This window comes from Amphiura filiformis, chromosome 10 (genome assembly GCF_039555335.1).
Source record: "Amphiura filiformis chromosome 10, Afil_fr2py, whole genome shotgun sequence".
Taxonomy (NCBI): Eukaryota; Metazoa; Echinodermata; class Ophiuroidea; order Amphilepidida; family Amphiuridae; genus Amphiura; species Amphiura filiformis.
The window spans coordinates 68407597-68424010 of NC_092637.1; the positions used below are offsets into that span (position 1 = coordinate 68407597).

A 16414-nucleotide genomic window follows, 5' to 3' on the forward strand; every position below is an offset into this window, starting at 1 on the left:
TTTTGACATATTCCGGGATTAAGAGGTACACCAAAATCTTCCACGTTGTGTCGGAATGGGTCAGAAATGGTTTGCCTATCGTGTGGGATCGGATGCAGATGTTCAAGTGGAAGTCATGTTCATGTTCAAGTCAACAATCGCTGATAACCTTATCATGTTTATTAGATGTTATTACTTTTCAATTGGTGTCAAAAAGTATAAAACACCCTGCAGCTCAGCTTCTAGTCACTTTCTGCCTGGAACGAATTCAGTGGACAAGCCCGAAACGGTAAGACAATACAATACTTCTTGTGTCTCCTTCATACTTCATCACTTCATCACTTCATCACTTCATCACTTCATCACTTCATCACTTCATCACTTCATCACTTCATCACTTCATTACTTCATTACTTTATTTTGCTCCGTGTGTTAGCCATATAGGCTTCAACATAAATGGTCAAAGTTTTGAGATTTTTTTAAATATCAAGAGCTATTTTAAGAACTACTGAACCAATACTTATTGTACTCATTTGAATGCATCATCATGCTGATTCCAATTATGGTCATGCAAATTTACAATTCTGAAATTTTTTAATTAAAAACAAATTGAAACATGTCACCTGCAGACGAAACGGTAAGGCAATACAATACTTCTTGTATCTCCTTTACTATATTACTTTATTACTTTAATCATGGAAGTACTAGAGATGGAAGATGGTAAGACAGTTTCTGTTACGCAATGCAGGATAACTGACCCTTGCCGACAAAGTAATTAATGAGTTTTCCATGCTGGTTTATGCCCTCGAGCACTGCTTTACTATAACGCGTTACCTCAAGAGCCTCGAGTCAATACTAGGCTTGCTTGTATACATTGTACTGCCTTTTTCAAGCTGATTCCAAATACTGTCATGAAAATGTACAATTCTGAAATTTTTGATAAAAAAAAAAATTGAATCTTGTCGTCCGCGTGGAGAGATGCAAACTACTTCCAATCCCGATTGCTTCTTTCAGCCAACGAGTTGTTTTTTCTGCTTCGTGGTCAATGATCTGAGGCTCCTCCCACCCAATTACGTGATTTTGGGCTGCGATTTGTGAATTTTTGTTGTTGAAGGTTTTTGTTTTAGCCCTGATAAAACTTTTGACATTAACTGATTCGTTTTCTGCAAGCTTTGTGTAGAACTTCGTTTTTACAAAGCACTCTGAAATTCACGCTATAAACACTAGATATAGAAACAATCTCATCTTACCTCGAGTCAAGAAAGTCTTTTGTGAGAAATCTATTAAATATGCAGGTATAAAGCTTTGGAATGCTATCGATTCTGATATCAAGTGCTCGTCATCAGTGAAGCAATTCCGGAAAAAGTATAAACAACATCTTATGCAAAGCTATTCTTAGTCTTTCAATCATGTGTACCTCACCAATATTTTGTTCACTAATTTCATTAATTTACTTCAATAATTAGTTTTTGATATGTGCATTTTGTTTTTCTTTGTTTTTCCTTAAATGTTAACATAGGATATGTCATTGATGGACATGACAGCTGGTTGGTTGGACTCGGCATTTTTGTTGTCTACCAACCTGCTGCCATGTCAAATAAATGCCATATACCTGTATCAAGGGGTTACAGAGCTACAGGCCTTTGGGCCTTTACTGTAATTCCTTCACTCATCGTTGTATTATGCATTTCCATAATTATTATATTTGTATTATTATTTATATCTTTATAATGTATTATTCTTATGTATTTTTCTTGTATCATGTAATGAGTGAAAAGATAATAATAAATCTATCTATCTATCTATCTACTTTATTGTTATGTATTTAGCTATGTAGCTACTTTATCACTGGTGGTTTAATCTTGATGAGGTGCAGGTGTTAACTAACTTTCATTAATTCTCTCCACAAAATTATCACGATATTTAGAATCAGCATGAAAAACGTCTTAAAATGAGTACAAACAAGTCTAGTATTGGTTCGGTGATTCTTAAGGGAGTTCTTAATAAATCTAAAACCTGGACTTCTTCTGTTGAATTGATATGGCAACTGGCAGGCCCGTAGGCAGGCCCGTTCTATCTCGGTAACGGAGTAATCGAATCCCATTTTGTGTTCTGCATATGATGATAAAAAGGTTTTCTGAATCTTGTACTGTTTCCTGAAATGTTCAGAAATATTTATTTATAATTTTAATTACTGTCTTTCTTACAACGTTTCTGATTGGTGAATAATGAGATATGTTCATCTGAGTAACCTATCGCTATCCGGTTACGATGCAATACAAAATGTTAACCCATTAGAACTACTACATTTATACAGCGTCTCTCATTGGTGAATTATGACCCAGCAAACACAAAAACGTTTTAAAGAAGTTATATTTTGGGTCTTAGTTTAGGTAAAAACGTTTTAATAACATTAACATGTCGGGTTATATAAAGGTCATGAAATCGTTTTAAAACGTTTTGTATGAAAACACACTACAACAATATTTTTATAATGTTTTCGAAATGTCATTGCAAACTATTTGTTGCAAACATTTTTGGCCAAATATTTTGTCTACACTTAAATAACATTATGTTAAAATATTTGCACCCAGCAAACACAGAAATGTTCTTAAAATGTTTTTACAAGACGTTTTAATACTATTTAAATGTCGGGTTATTTAAAGGTCGTGAAAACATTTTAAAAACCTTATTGTAAATATTTTGGGCAAACAATTTTTGCATAATATTTTTTCAACCCCAAAATAACATCCTGTTTAGAATGATTTGTACAAGTTTTCAAAAATGTTTTTGGAATGTTATTAAAACGTTTTTATACCCTTTATATAACCCGACATGTTTCTGTAAAACATTTGTGTTTGCTGTGCAGTAAATTACCAAGAAATGTTTTTAATGTTATGAAAACGTTTTATACCATTAATGTACCCTTTATATAACCCGACATTTAAACGTTTTCTGATTGGTAAATTATGCGATATGTTCATTCGAGTAACCAATTGTATTATTCTGAGTGACCAATCAAAATACAGCTTCTAAATATTGAAACTCAATCCTCAGCTGTACATCTGATTCGTACCACGTTGCTGATTGGCTCAATAAATCACATGTAGCCTGCTTGTAACCAATCATGTAATCTCTTTAATTGAGTAACCAATCCCTATCCGGTTACGATACAATACAACAATTTTAACCCACAAGAACTACTATCTCTCATACAGCGTCTCTGATTGGTGAAGTATGTGATATATTAATCTGAGTATCCAGTCAAAATACAGCTGCTAAATATTGAAACTCAATCCTCAGCTGTTCATCTGATTCGTACCACGTTGCTGAATGGCTCAATATAATTATCCTAATTAGCCTTCTTAAGTTATAGCCAATCATGTAATCTCTTTTATTGCATACAGAACAAACAGGACCGATCATGAGAGTACTCATTCTTCTCGCCGTAGTGGCTGTAGCCATGGGAGCCAGGCTCCATAAAGCAGCAGAGAGGGTCCCAGGATCCTACATCATCCGTCTTCAGGTACAGTATGACCTTAATTGTTAGGTTCAAAATCTAAAGGAGACATTTGTATAAACATTTTGTGAAAAAAATAAAAATCAATTTCTTTTTTAAATGTTACAATATGGCTTTAAATTAAAGCTCTTTGGCAGTGTGGTCTTTGTAAAAACTCAATTACCGGGGCCAATTTAGGGGAGGGGTGAAAATTTCTTTGGGTGTGAGTTAAAATCATTGGTCATGGGGGGGGCTAAACCCCGCAAGGACAACACGACCCTTTGAAGAACTCACAAATTCAGAATCCAGCTTAATTCTTACTATGGGACGTTTGCAACGCCCCGACTCAGGTGTCAATTTGTGGATAAAATAAAAAAATTTTTTTTCTGTATGGCCATTTTCCTGTCTCCCGGGGAATTGACTTGAAAACACTATATGAAGACTACTCAGATAATTTTTGAGGACAAAAATCATGAAATTGGTGGTGTACGGGAACTTTTATGGCCAATTTTTAGGCCAAAAATATGATTTTTTTCGAAAAAAATTTTGACCGAAAATGTGAGGAAATTTCAACCCTTTCTCGCTTATCTTTCTCGCTTATTTCAGCTTCTTTTTGACATATGAGCTAGATATGACTTTAGTGTGTATATTCACTGAAGTGATTGTTGTAAGTTTGATTAGTTGTATAAAAGAAGTCATTTTCTGCATGGAGTCGTTTTGGCATTCAGGTTTGTTTACGTTTCAAAACCAACACTTCAGCAAGCTTGAATTTCCCGGCTCGCGCATGCGCCGTGCGTTTGTTACTAGTTAAGGAAAATGACTGTATACGCCCTCTAAACAAGACATAACTTCTCCCACTCAGGGGGGGGGGGGGGTTCAAATAGAGTTGCCTGAATGGGTGACTCAATCTGGAACACATACCACAGTGCACAGTGTCTTCGACCCTATATCTTCATGGCAGGAATCGCCATGGTAGGTTAAATCCACAGCCACGATTAGCCATTTGGTTCAAACCTTTAAAGCTCTTTTAAACTAATAATTAGTCGAGGGACATAACTAAGGCTACTCACAATAGCCGGGTAATCGATCTTGGTTGTGCGTGATTAAGCTTGTATACCCCATTGAGGTCAATGGTCATCGACTTTATACTGCCTACAGTGAGTGCAGCTGTACTACACGCTGCACGCTGTAGTCCATAACAGGACCAACGCAATATAAAATGGTCAAATTTTGAGTTCAAAGCGCACGGCCAATTTTCAAAGCGCATTCTAGCGACTATCATATCTGTTCAACACGTATTTCCAAGTTTATGAGACCAAATCTGGTTTCTTGAGAAAAAAATCATGACGGGAGATATTCATCATTTTCTAACCCGGTATCAGATGATTTTCGTCTGATATCAAAATCGTGCATAGCAATTCACGTGTATCGATCCCGTGTATTCATTTTAGTGTCCCTTCTGCACCAAATAATTATTAGCCAGGCGGTGTCGGTGTGCAGTGTGGGAGATTAAGGTCATGTCTTCAATAGTGGCTCAACTGGAAAAGCCCAAACCTCTTAATGCTCTATTATGATAATGATTTCGTTTTTGTTATCTCCCACGCAGGAAGGTGTAAATCAAGACAAGTTTATTTCTTCTGCTGCCTTCTCTGAGCTGAATGCAGTCGTTAAATACAAATACAGTTCCATCAATGGCCTAGCCGTGAATATCCCCGACTTCCTTGTCGAGAAGGTAAGTCAGACGTAGGAACCTCAATATCTGTCTACTCCCCCTAAATCTTTATCATGTAATGAATAAGGAATAAATCGCAAATGTGTAGTGCACTAGATCGGGAAATTGGTTATTGCAGCGCGTGCACAGGAACCTTAATCTCGATCTACTCCCCGAAATCTTTATCACGTACCTGGTTTCCTCAAATAGTTTTGATGAAGTGCCACATGAAATGAAAGAAAACTGCAAAGCCCCACTCAATGGCTATGAAGCAGCCATCGCGGTTCTTTTTTAAATTTGAGGTGCAAATGACGCCATTTGGTGCAACATTTTGTACCGGTATTATTTTAGCCGTCGTTAGAGGACATATTTTGAGGGCAGAACGGCAGTCAGGAAGGGCATATTATTATGCCGTCGAATAATTTTACCTATATAAAATGTCAATAAAATAAATCATCGATATCTCCAACCTGTGTGCATTATACTATGTATTCCTTTGCTAAATCGTAAATAAAATAAAATTAATATCGCATGTCGAAAGGTTTATACTTGTGGAGGCACCAGGCCGCCATATTAGAGAGACACATAGTGTCGTTAGATCTCGTTTATCTGCTGGCACTTAAAGAAATTTAACAACTTTTTTAATGGTAAAAATTATGTTTACTTGATACAAACAGCATGAATAAAAAACAAACAGTGAAATTAGTTAAAAGTATTAAACTTCTTATTGACAGCGCCAAAAATATATCCATATCAATTTGCAAGAGCTCTTTAGCAAAAACATAGTTCATTGAATTTACAACCGTTTGACAAAACAGGCGAAAATAGTAACTTTGTTCACAAGATTTGCAATTTAAAGAGAATTGGTCATTGCTCATTAAAATGAGGCTAGTATATAGACAATATAAGTGGGCTCTTTCATTTAATGACATAAAATTTGAAAATTTGAAAAATATTGTAAGAAACACTTGAAGTTTTGACTTTTAAAACCTACATTTGGTCAATGCGTAGTTCTGAAGTCACACAAACTTGACTTTTCAAAAGAAACGTCGGCTCCGGGGTTCTGTCGGCAGACTGCAAAGAGAGTACAAGAAATCTTCCAAAGAAACTTTAAAAGATCCCACGCATTAATAAACTTCACTGCGTTAACTGTTTGAATTAGCTCTATTTTTGTACAGGTATTATTATTAATTGACGTGCTCACTGATTCCTCCAGACTTTGCAGTTAGGATGAGGTCAATAATACTAATTCTGTTACCTATTTTGGACAATAATGGAGATCCAATGCCCTTTATCCTTTTCCCAAGGCTACATTGTGTGGAATCTATTTTAACAATATAATTCATGTGTTATCGACGATGTGACTGTAAGCTGATCCCAGACATCCATGTGGGCGTTATATCAGGGCCGTGACACTCGTTTGCAATCCCTGTATAAAAAGTGAAGTCACTTTACGGCAGTTTAATTGAGACATCGACAGTTTCAATGACAGTTGCTAGGGAGTTTGGTACCGTACGTACTACTTCAATAGTAAAACAAGACTTATTCGTTATTTTGATTTGATTGACAGTTGGGAGTTTTTCGACAAAAAAAGACCCCCCCCCCAAAAAAAAACACCAAAAAGCTTATTTAGCCAATTTATGGAAATCGGTTCAAATATTTTCCTATCATATTGAACTAACACCTCAGCGATTTGGTTTTTCAAAATGCAGGGTGTCCCAAAAAGAGGCCCTCATTATTTCAATCGGCTCACAACTTTTGAAGATATGCCCTTTTGAATAAAAGTACCCGTTTTTCACTCTGTCCACGGATAGCAAACAGAGTGGTTGGGATGGCTCATGCTGTGGAGTGGCCTGCACGATCACCAGACCTCACACCAGTTGATTTGTTTCCTTTGTGCCAAAATCCAAGATCTTCGCAAACGTATTACTGAATGCATTCGCAAGTATCCGGCGCGCAATATTTTTTTCCGTAGTTAACATTTGAATAGGAGAAACTTATAATGCATAATGTACATGCATAGTGTTACATGTATTATAGGGTAGGTTCCACCACATTGCGATTAATTTCTTCTTACTTTACAAAAAGAAATTAAATACATTAGATTTAAAATTCTACCAAAGGATTGATCGGGGTTCGAACCAACAACCTATGTATGCATAGTCAGACGCTTTACCACTGTGCTACGAGTAGTTCTGCAAGAAATGCGTCTGTTTAACATACTTATTGATTGTGGAATAAAGCGCAAACACACGATATACTATTACTAGTGAATACGGTATAATCTCCGATCAATATTAATAGGCATATAATTGCCTAAACAGGCTCCCTATTCAAATGTGAACTACGGTAAAATAATCCGCATCCGGCGCACAAGGATAGTACGTAACGCAATTTTCGCTATTCGCAATAAGGGCGCCGCCAGCGGTTTGCGATGTAATCGTGATGTATCATGATGTATCATGGGAAAAGGTCGACATCCAAGTCCGCGCAATACGAATATTACCATGCTATTACATAGGAACACGTGACAATATTTTTTAGTTTGTCAATATAACGGTATTACACGCAAATCGATAGAGAAAAAATAAATTCTGCACATATCAAAACACATTAGTAAGTATTGATAATCGCGTGTAACACCTTTATTTTCATACTGCAGTTACTGTCCGTTTTCCTATACATAATACACAGTGCTCTTTCCCATTGACGCGTGACCTCTACAAATAGCCTACGTTAAAAGAATGGGGATATGCCTAGTTAACGTCGCTGTGTGAAAAATAACCGGCCAATATTAAAAGTACTCTTCTAAAGTTCTAGAAAATATAGTTTTGTAACATGTCCTAAATTTTTAGCTAATTTAGATGTTTGGAAATATTCGTACTTTGGTGTTTTAGTTAATGTTATAGGTAATAGTACATTGCCTAGTTAACGTCGCTGTGTGAAAAATAACCGGCCAATATTAAAAGTACTCTTCTAAAATTCTAGACAATATAGTTTTGTAACATGTCCTAAATTTTTAGCTAATTTAGATGTTTGGAAATATTCGTACTTTGGTGTTTTAGGAATGATATGTAAACGACAGATAACACCAAAAAATATGAAGAAATTATTTCCAAACCGTGTTAAGTCTGCAAACCACCATGTTTCTCATTTTCAAGAATGCTGGTTAACAATAAGCAGAGTTTTGTCTCATTTCGTAAACAAAAGCCCACACAGAATTGTTCTCTAGCGCTCGCTTTATAATCGTTCACCCAACTGAAACTATAATCCCAGCCATTGCTCCATTGTACGTGTAAAAGCAGAAACATACAGGGTGTAACAATAAAATTTGTACAATTTTGAAAATAGAATGACACAAGCATGCTGCCTATTTTTTGGTTTGATATTTATATGTCTATCAAGATAATTTCTTTAGCCACCAGATAAGCTTTGTTCCAATAAAATCTTAGGTATACAAGTGAAGATATAGCCAATTTTGTAACCTAGTCTTAAAACCGCTTGGGCCACTTTTGTCTAAGTGTTACAAAAGTGACTGAATAGAGTTGAATCATGGACCAGTTGGGCGGCGCTCTTACGATAGGTTGATTTAAACAATGGGGTATTCGAAGTGGTAGAAATGATTACATAATAGAATATCTCCTTGAGTTTTTGAAAGTAACAACTAAGCACTGACATAACAACCTCATTTACTAGAAATCGTGGCTGCAGCTCAACACTTTCAACCCCAATTCACGTTGGAAGAGCGTATTTTTATGGTTGTGATATTCGGTAGCACATGGAGTCAAGCAGAAACCATAAGATTGTTTATCCAGCTCATTTTCCAAACTCACATCTTCCATCAAGGCATAAAATTACATATAACTATGAGAAGTATGTAGAATTTGTTAACAGAAATGCTGGTAAAAGTGGTCGCCCCAAAACAGCTAGAAGCCCAGCTGAACTTAATTTCAAAATCTTATTGTTTTGTACTTTGCAAAAACTGTTCTCGGTTTTACCAATGATATCTCAGGGATATGAGAAATTACTTTATTTGTAAGATAATTTGAAAGAAATTTCATGACTTCATTTATAGAATTTAAAGAAATATCATATTATTATTATTAAGTTCATGTTAATCATAATTATGAACAAACAGCACTTATAATTCTTTTGTGTCAGTTCTTTTGATGTTTTAAAAATGCACGATAAGCACCATCTACGCGGTTCAAACTTGATATACGCTAACATAGCAAAAGTGGCCCAACACGTTTTCTGGACGATTTAATTAATCGAACATAACCTTTGAACCCAAACTACTAAAGAAACCAACTAAACGTCTTCTTTTAGCCAAGATATTACTAATCGTATTGCATATAACATCTGTGCCGTAACTCTTTTAGTTTTTTCCTAAGAAGTCAAAATGCAATTGTACAACTTTTATTGTTACACCCTGTATGATGTGTGTATTAAACCAGAGAAGATATGATTTAATCAGTTGAGCTGCTTTCAATAAGTGTTATCTTGGTTTAATAGCTTTTAATGGGGTTTAAGTCCTGCAAAGGTCGAATTGAATTCTACTGTAGACATGACTGCATCATGTGACAAACTAAAAAAATATTGTCACGTGTTCCTATGTAATAGCATGGTAATATTCGTATTGCGCGGACTTGGATGTCGACCTTTTCCCATGATACATCACGATTACATCGCAAACCGCTAGTCCATACAGGACCAACGCAATATTTAGTACTATAATCAACGCCGTCAGGCGTTGGTCCTTATAGATCCGACATATCCTCCCTTGGAAAGTCAAGGGAAATGTCAAACTGACTAACCACGCCTACTGACAGCTACTGACGATATTTAGCCAATCAGATTAGACTTGCCTTCCACCTGCCAACTACTAGCTTCCAGCTTTGGATCTAACACCACTATTGCGTAACAATATCGATAATCCTGTCCGTTCATTCATTCATTCATTCAATTTATCTATGTCCTTTTCAATCGCGATCAATGTTCATCATCCACGTAAATCAGCATTGATCTGATTTTACTTCTTCACAGGGTTACTAAACCGGCGAGGTGGTAGGCAATTGGGCAACTATTGAAGATTTTCCACGGGACTTTTGATAATAGAGGTTATCCACTTCACTCATGTGTGACTTCTAACAAAAGGCACTGGTCCCCGTAGTATTCCTCATTCAAACTAATTCAATGCACGACCTCGGAGTTACCTGCATGACTTTGGCGGGCTATTTTGAAACAGTCATGGTTGCACATGCAGGTACTTCTTTAGAATGTCCTAAACAATGTATAGCAGTCGTTGATATATAGGACATGCAGCTTATAGAACATGGATAACCTCTATTCCTGTCCCATATAAATCAATGGTTAAGAAGATACTTGGCGATTATTTGACCCGTGATTCGGGCTGAAATGTTCTTTTTTCAAGTTCTTCACTTTGTAGGTTGCGCACATCATACAGGTGTTTTTTTTTGGGGGGGGGGGGTGGCCATCGTTTCATTTTATCATTAGGCCTCAGTTATTATTATTTGTTTTACAATAATATAAAAATGGATGACGCCGCTATTTTGCATGCTTCGAATAAACTAGGAATTCAAGAAGTTACCCGCCAACAGACGAAGGGAGTTACAAATTTTTTACATGGACATGGTTTTCCGACAGGATATGGGAAGAGCTTTATTTTCCAGTCAGCGCCAATTTGTGTTAATTTTCTTTAAAATGTCGACATCGCCATAAAATGTAGTCATTTACTTGATTTGTAGTGAAGTAGGCCTATTCACTTTCTTTACTAACACAATATTTCAAGAGTTTGTTTCCAAAAGGCATTAGTTCAATAGCTGCCTTGTGTAACATTTTGCTGGAATATTTTTACATTCTAAAGTTTAAGTGATATTTAACGATTGGAATGGATATGTTGGCACATATGGCTTATTCTCTTTCAATAATAGATTTGTCCCCTAAAATTGTCAAATCCAAGGTTTTGAAATGGCTGCCATTGCACTTGATGCCTTTTTCTTCTTCGCACGTGGGAAGTTAAAGAGATTTGCAATTATTTGCCAAAATTGTTATAACTATATATTCTACTACGCCAATGTTATTAGAGTGGCAAGGTTACTGCTACTCAATATTTTCAAATAAAACATCCCATAAAACAGTCTTTGGACTTAATGCCTTTTGGAACTAAACTCTTCATTTCATGATGTTCAAATTTTCTCCATTATTTTAGGACCCTGGAATAAAGCAAAAAAGACCATCGCTTAATTCAATACATTTAATTTATGGGTATAAAAATGGCATTTTTTTGGTGATTTTTGTTCAGTTTTGACCAAAAGAACAAATTTTTATATGGGAAAATTTTTGAAAATTGACATACATCTTGCAAAGTGTATCAGTTTACTAAGATGGATGTTTGGATCAAAAACGTCAATCATAACATTTTTCTGCGACCTATGGTTTTTGACCTATGACCCCTTGGAATTCATAAGTAGGTCTAAAACGGGTGTTTTTAGTGATTTTGGTGTGGGGGTACAAAATATTTTGGTGTATACAAAAAAGGGATCCAAAAGTTTTGAGTCTATAAAAAAGTGGATCTAAAAGTTTAACATATGTAGGGGGGGTCAAAAGGTTTTGACATACCGAAATCAAAATTTTCCAGCCCCAAGTATTTATGAACGTTCCTTAGCTCTTTAAGTACTGTATCTCTACCAAATATGGCAAATTAGGCCTATAAACATTTAGATTTTGCAGTGTTCCTCGTTTGGACCTCGCCTCATACAAACAGACGGCTGCCAAAAATTGAAAAACGATGAAAGCAGTGCACTTTTTAAAATTTTGTCTTGTCTTGTCTTTTCTTGTTTGTAACTTTGAAATAAAACAAAGACCAGGAAAGTATTACTATCAACGGAGCGGAGCGGAGAGCCGTTGCCTCAGCTCCGTCCGTGAATGACGTAGTTAAAAGTGGTGAATCCCATGCCCCTCGGTTAAAACGAGAAGACCATGTTTTTTTTTAAAGATTTGATATTAAAATAGTTTAAATCAAAACCCTAAATTCAAATAGTAATCACAGGCCCTTTCATGCCTTTGGGATTAAAGAAATATACTGTGACCGTTCCTTTTTTTTTTTCACATGCATTTGAAATATCAACACATTCAACAGTAGGCCTACTTGCGAGTTGCATCGCCTTTTATTTTATTTTACTCACTCTGTTATTTCCAGTTAGGTGTTAAAGGCTTAATGTACGATTTCTTCAAATTTTAAATTTGTCATTATATATTCAAAATGCTGAAATAATACCAGTAATAGGCCCTAATTATCGGGAATGGCTTCTGTCCATTTTGAACTGAAATAACGCGAGGTAAACATAGGAGGACATAAAGTCATAATTCTTGAATTATGACTTTATGTCGAACTTTGCTCTGTTTACCTACAAACACAGCAAATTTGGCTGATTCCATTTAGATGCAAGTTGTGACATGTGTATACATTACAAATATGCCATGAAATCAGGTTTGAAAAAAATTAACCAAATTCATATTATAAGATCGTACATTATGACTTTAATAAAACAAAGTTCATATACATACACGCTATGTAACAGCGCGCGTGATTGGTCGAGAGCCGGGCATAAACAGCGTTTATGCCCGGTATCCCGGATGTTAGATCGCCGGGTAGGGAAAGTGCAGGAAAATCGCGTATTTTAGTATCTTTTTTGTTATTATTTTGATGAAATAAGAATCACAAAATGTTTTGGTATGTATGAACGGGGCAGGCGGCCCGAGGGCATAAACAACCGTTTAGTCATGAAAATATATGAATGAACCCCTAATTCAGTTCCAAATAAACGGGGTGTAGAATTGATGTTCTTTTAGCTTTTTTAATGGTATCACGGTTAGGCCTATCGACAAATGTGACAATATTAAATAAAAAAAGAAAACAAACCTAGAATCATACAAATGACTTTTTGTTAACACTGATTAGGCCTATATATTATCTCTGCACTGATATAGCAACAAAAAACTTTCATTTAATTCATACCCGCCCGATTTACACTGGTCATGGAAATAGTACATATCTACTATTTCCATGCACAGGTAAGCGACCTCAAAAGTGTGTATTGCTTTGATTGCATTATCAAAATCAATCGATTGGGATACCAAGTACTTGAGATGACTTGAGAGTCCCAGTTATGTAATAGATGCGGCTGAATGATGGCCCGAATGATGGGCGGGGCTATTTTCCATATTTGGATTCATGACGTAACTTATCGACTGGTTTGGTTTTGGTCACTGTTTATTATAATGAGGTGCACTGCTGGGGGCACAGTGTCTTCGACCCTATACACCTATCCGACTTCGCCATTACTGCGGTGTCCCCGATGTAAAACTGCGGTGTCCCGAGGTCGGGGTTCCATCCATTATTTATTGTGTGCTATACAGAATTGTACCCGGAATTGTACACAACAGTGATATTCAATACACAATCATGAGTATTGAATTACGAATTAAATCTCCCGCTCTGGTACATCTGTGTTGCCGTCAATAGAGGGCCAAATACAGTAAACGCTTCTCGGATTGGTGTATATCTTCATGGCAGGAATCGCCATGGTAGGTTAAATCCACAGCCACGATTAGCCATTTGGTTCAAACCTTTAAAGCTCTTTTAAACTAATAATTAGTCGAGGGACATAACTAAGGCTACTCACAATAGCCGGGTAATCGATCTTGGTTGTGCGTGATTAAGCTTGTATACCCCATTGAGGTCAATGGTCATCGACTTTTATACTGCCTACAGTGAGTGCAGCTGTACTACACGCTGCACGCTGTAGTCCATAACAGGACCAACGCAATATAAAATGGTCAAATTTTGAGTTCAAAGCGCACGGCCAATTTTCAAAGCGCATTCTAGCGACTATCATATCTGTTCAACACGTATTTCCAAGTTTATGAGACCAAATCTGGTTTCTTGAGAAAAAATCATGACGGGAGATATTCATCATTTTCTAACCCGGTATCAGAAGATTTTCGTCTGATATCAAAATCGTGCATAGCAATTCACGTGTATCGATCCCGTGTATTCATTTTAGTGTCCCTTCTGCACCAAATAATTATTAGCCAGGCGGTGTCGGTGTGGGGGGTAGCGAACGGATTTGTAAGGACCAACGCCTGACGGCGTTGATTATGGTGCTAAATATTGCGTTGGTCCTGTATGGACTACAAACCGCTGACGGCGCTCTTATTGCGAATAGCGAGAATTGATGCAATGAGGATCAGGGCTGAAACCTGTATTCGCCAAGGAGGCAACTAGGTGGAGGGCAGAGCAGCACAATTAACTCACTTCAAAAGAACTAAAGACAAACCAACTACAGCCTTTTAGGGCTACCCTTTATCCTAAAAAGAGAAATGACGTTGTAAATTAAAAAAAGAAAGCAAGAAACAACAAAGTAAGAAATTAAGAAACATAATAAAACAAAAAGGCATAAATAACCAAGAAAAAATAAGTAATTGCAAGTAAAGCAAAAGAAGTCCCATTCGGCACCCAATTTACCCACAAATTAATGACACTATTATATTAACAAAATCCATTGCCCATCAACCCACCGGTAAAGCCCATTCCATAAAAAAAGTTATTTTATAAAGTTATTATTGAGGAATGTTTGATATTTATGCATGGTATGTGTACTCCTTTGAAGTAGCGAAACCTTCTCCGTGGACAGAGTGAAAACGGGTACATTTCTTTAAAAGAGCATATTTTCAAAAGTATGAAGCCTATTGATATAATTGTTTTAGTTTATTACAGCTAACGACTCAAGGTTTCTTTACATACCACAATATATTTGATCAACTTTTCAGAAATAGGAGGGGCCTCTGTTTTGGGACACCCTCTATGATAGTAATGGAAAGAAACGGCCAAATGTTTTGTAACTGACTTCATTTGCGCAAACGTGTGGCTTATCCTATAGTATATTATTCCTCGAGAATCCTTGGTTATATACTTCGTGTTAATATAAACTTAATAATAATGCATAAGCTAGTTCCTCGTCAACATGGACACTGATTTTGTCTTTTACTTTGACTCTATAGCTGCTTGCCCTTGATGGTGTCGAGTATGTTGAAGAAGATGGTATTGCCTACACCCAGAGAGTCGCCGCCACTTGGGGTCTTGACCGTATTGATGAACGAAGCGGCCTCCCGGATGGCTTCTACAATCCATCAGGTAAGTAACACACCGTGTTGATCAACGAAACCTCTTGTTTGTTTGTTTGTTTGTTTGTTTTATTTCTCCTTTAACCGGGGACACTCAATCAGTTGAAAACACAATTAATCATCTGTTCTTTCTTGATAACACCTATAATATACGTAAGGAACAAACCGTGTTGATCAACGACACCCCCCTTAATAAGTAGGCATGATACTTTAGGTATGATACTGTTGCAACACGTAAGTAATAAAAACTAATAATATAACAAAGGTACAAAGATAAGATAAATTAATTTAAACAAACTCATTACCCGTGTGCAAAGTTTCCATTTCCCATTCAATACAAACTATCAGTAATTTCATCAATAGTAATATTACTCATAAGCTACCACATCAGATCCCCGGGGTGTGGAGGTGTGTCTGGGGTGGGAGGGACTTCACACAAAATAATGACCATACGGGTATGTTCCCCCGGAAAGACCCCCTTTTTGGATTTTGCAGCTCCGAAAAGCATAGCACTTAGCTTTTTATCAAATGTGTTACTTTCTCTCTTTTATTTTGGTTTAAAGCAATGCAGCCGTGAACAGAATATACCTATAGGATTCACACTACATTATACTGCGCCGAAAAGTATACTTTCAAAACTGAACCATATTTGGGTAAATTTGTCTTTTTAATATTCCGGTACATTATAACACCCCATTATATCCAATGTGACTTCAAGAGGCACTTGGAAGTTAAAAGCATTTGATTAGACGAAGTTTTAAAAGTGACAAAATGGCCTATGCAAAACTCCACGGAGAAGACATCTGGTTTGAGAGTGGTGAATGGCTAATTTGTGCTAATTCAAACGAAAGGAACAAAAGAAAACTGAAAAAGAAAGAGCTGACAAATAAAATGAAAGTTGTGAAAAGTACAGAGAAGTAAAACTGAAATATAAACTGCTTTAAATAAAGCTTTATTGAAGAAACTGTATCGTCTATTCAATTGCTAGTAACTTTACTTTTTGAGGTCACATTGGA

At 36.4% G+C, this 16414-nt stretch overlaps 2 protein-coding genes across 2 annotated transcripts in view; both read left to right on the forward strand.

Annotated features, from left to right (window-relative positions):
- The first annotated feature begins 236 nt into the window (after positions 1 to 236).
- Positions 237 to 16414, forward strand: part of LOC140163210 (aqualysin-1-like) — a 121370-nt gene continuing 105192 nt past the window's right edge. Inside the window, exon 1 of the mRNA XM_072186605.1 lies at positions 237 to 268. The gene's annotated coding sequence lies outside the window, so the exon portion shown is untranslated. The remainder of the gene's footprint in view (positions 269 to 16414) is intronic.
- LOC140163298 (aqualysin-1-like) overlaps positions 675 to 16414 on the forward strand; it is a 58158-nt gene continuing 42418 nt past the window's right edge. Inside the window, exons 1-4 of the mRNA XM_072186697.1 lie at positions 675 to 699; positions 3387 to 3505; positions 5085 to 5210; positions 15276 to 15408. Of these exons, the coding sequence (XP_072042798.1) occupies positions 675 to 699; positions 3387 to 3505; positions 5085 to 5210; positions 15276 to 15408 (403 nt within the window). The remainder of the gene's footprint in view (positions 700 to 3386; positions 3506 to 5084; positions 5211 to 15275; positions 15409 to 16414) is intronic.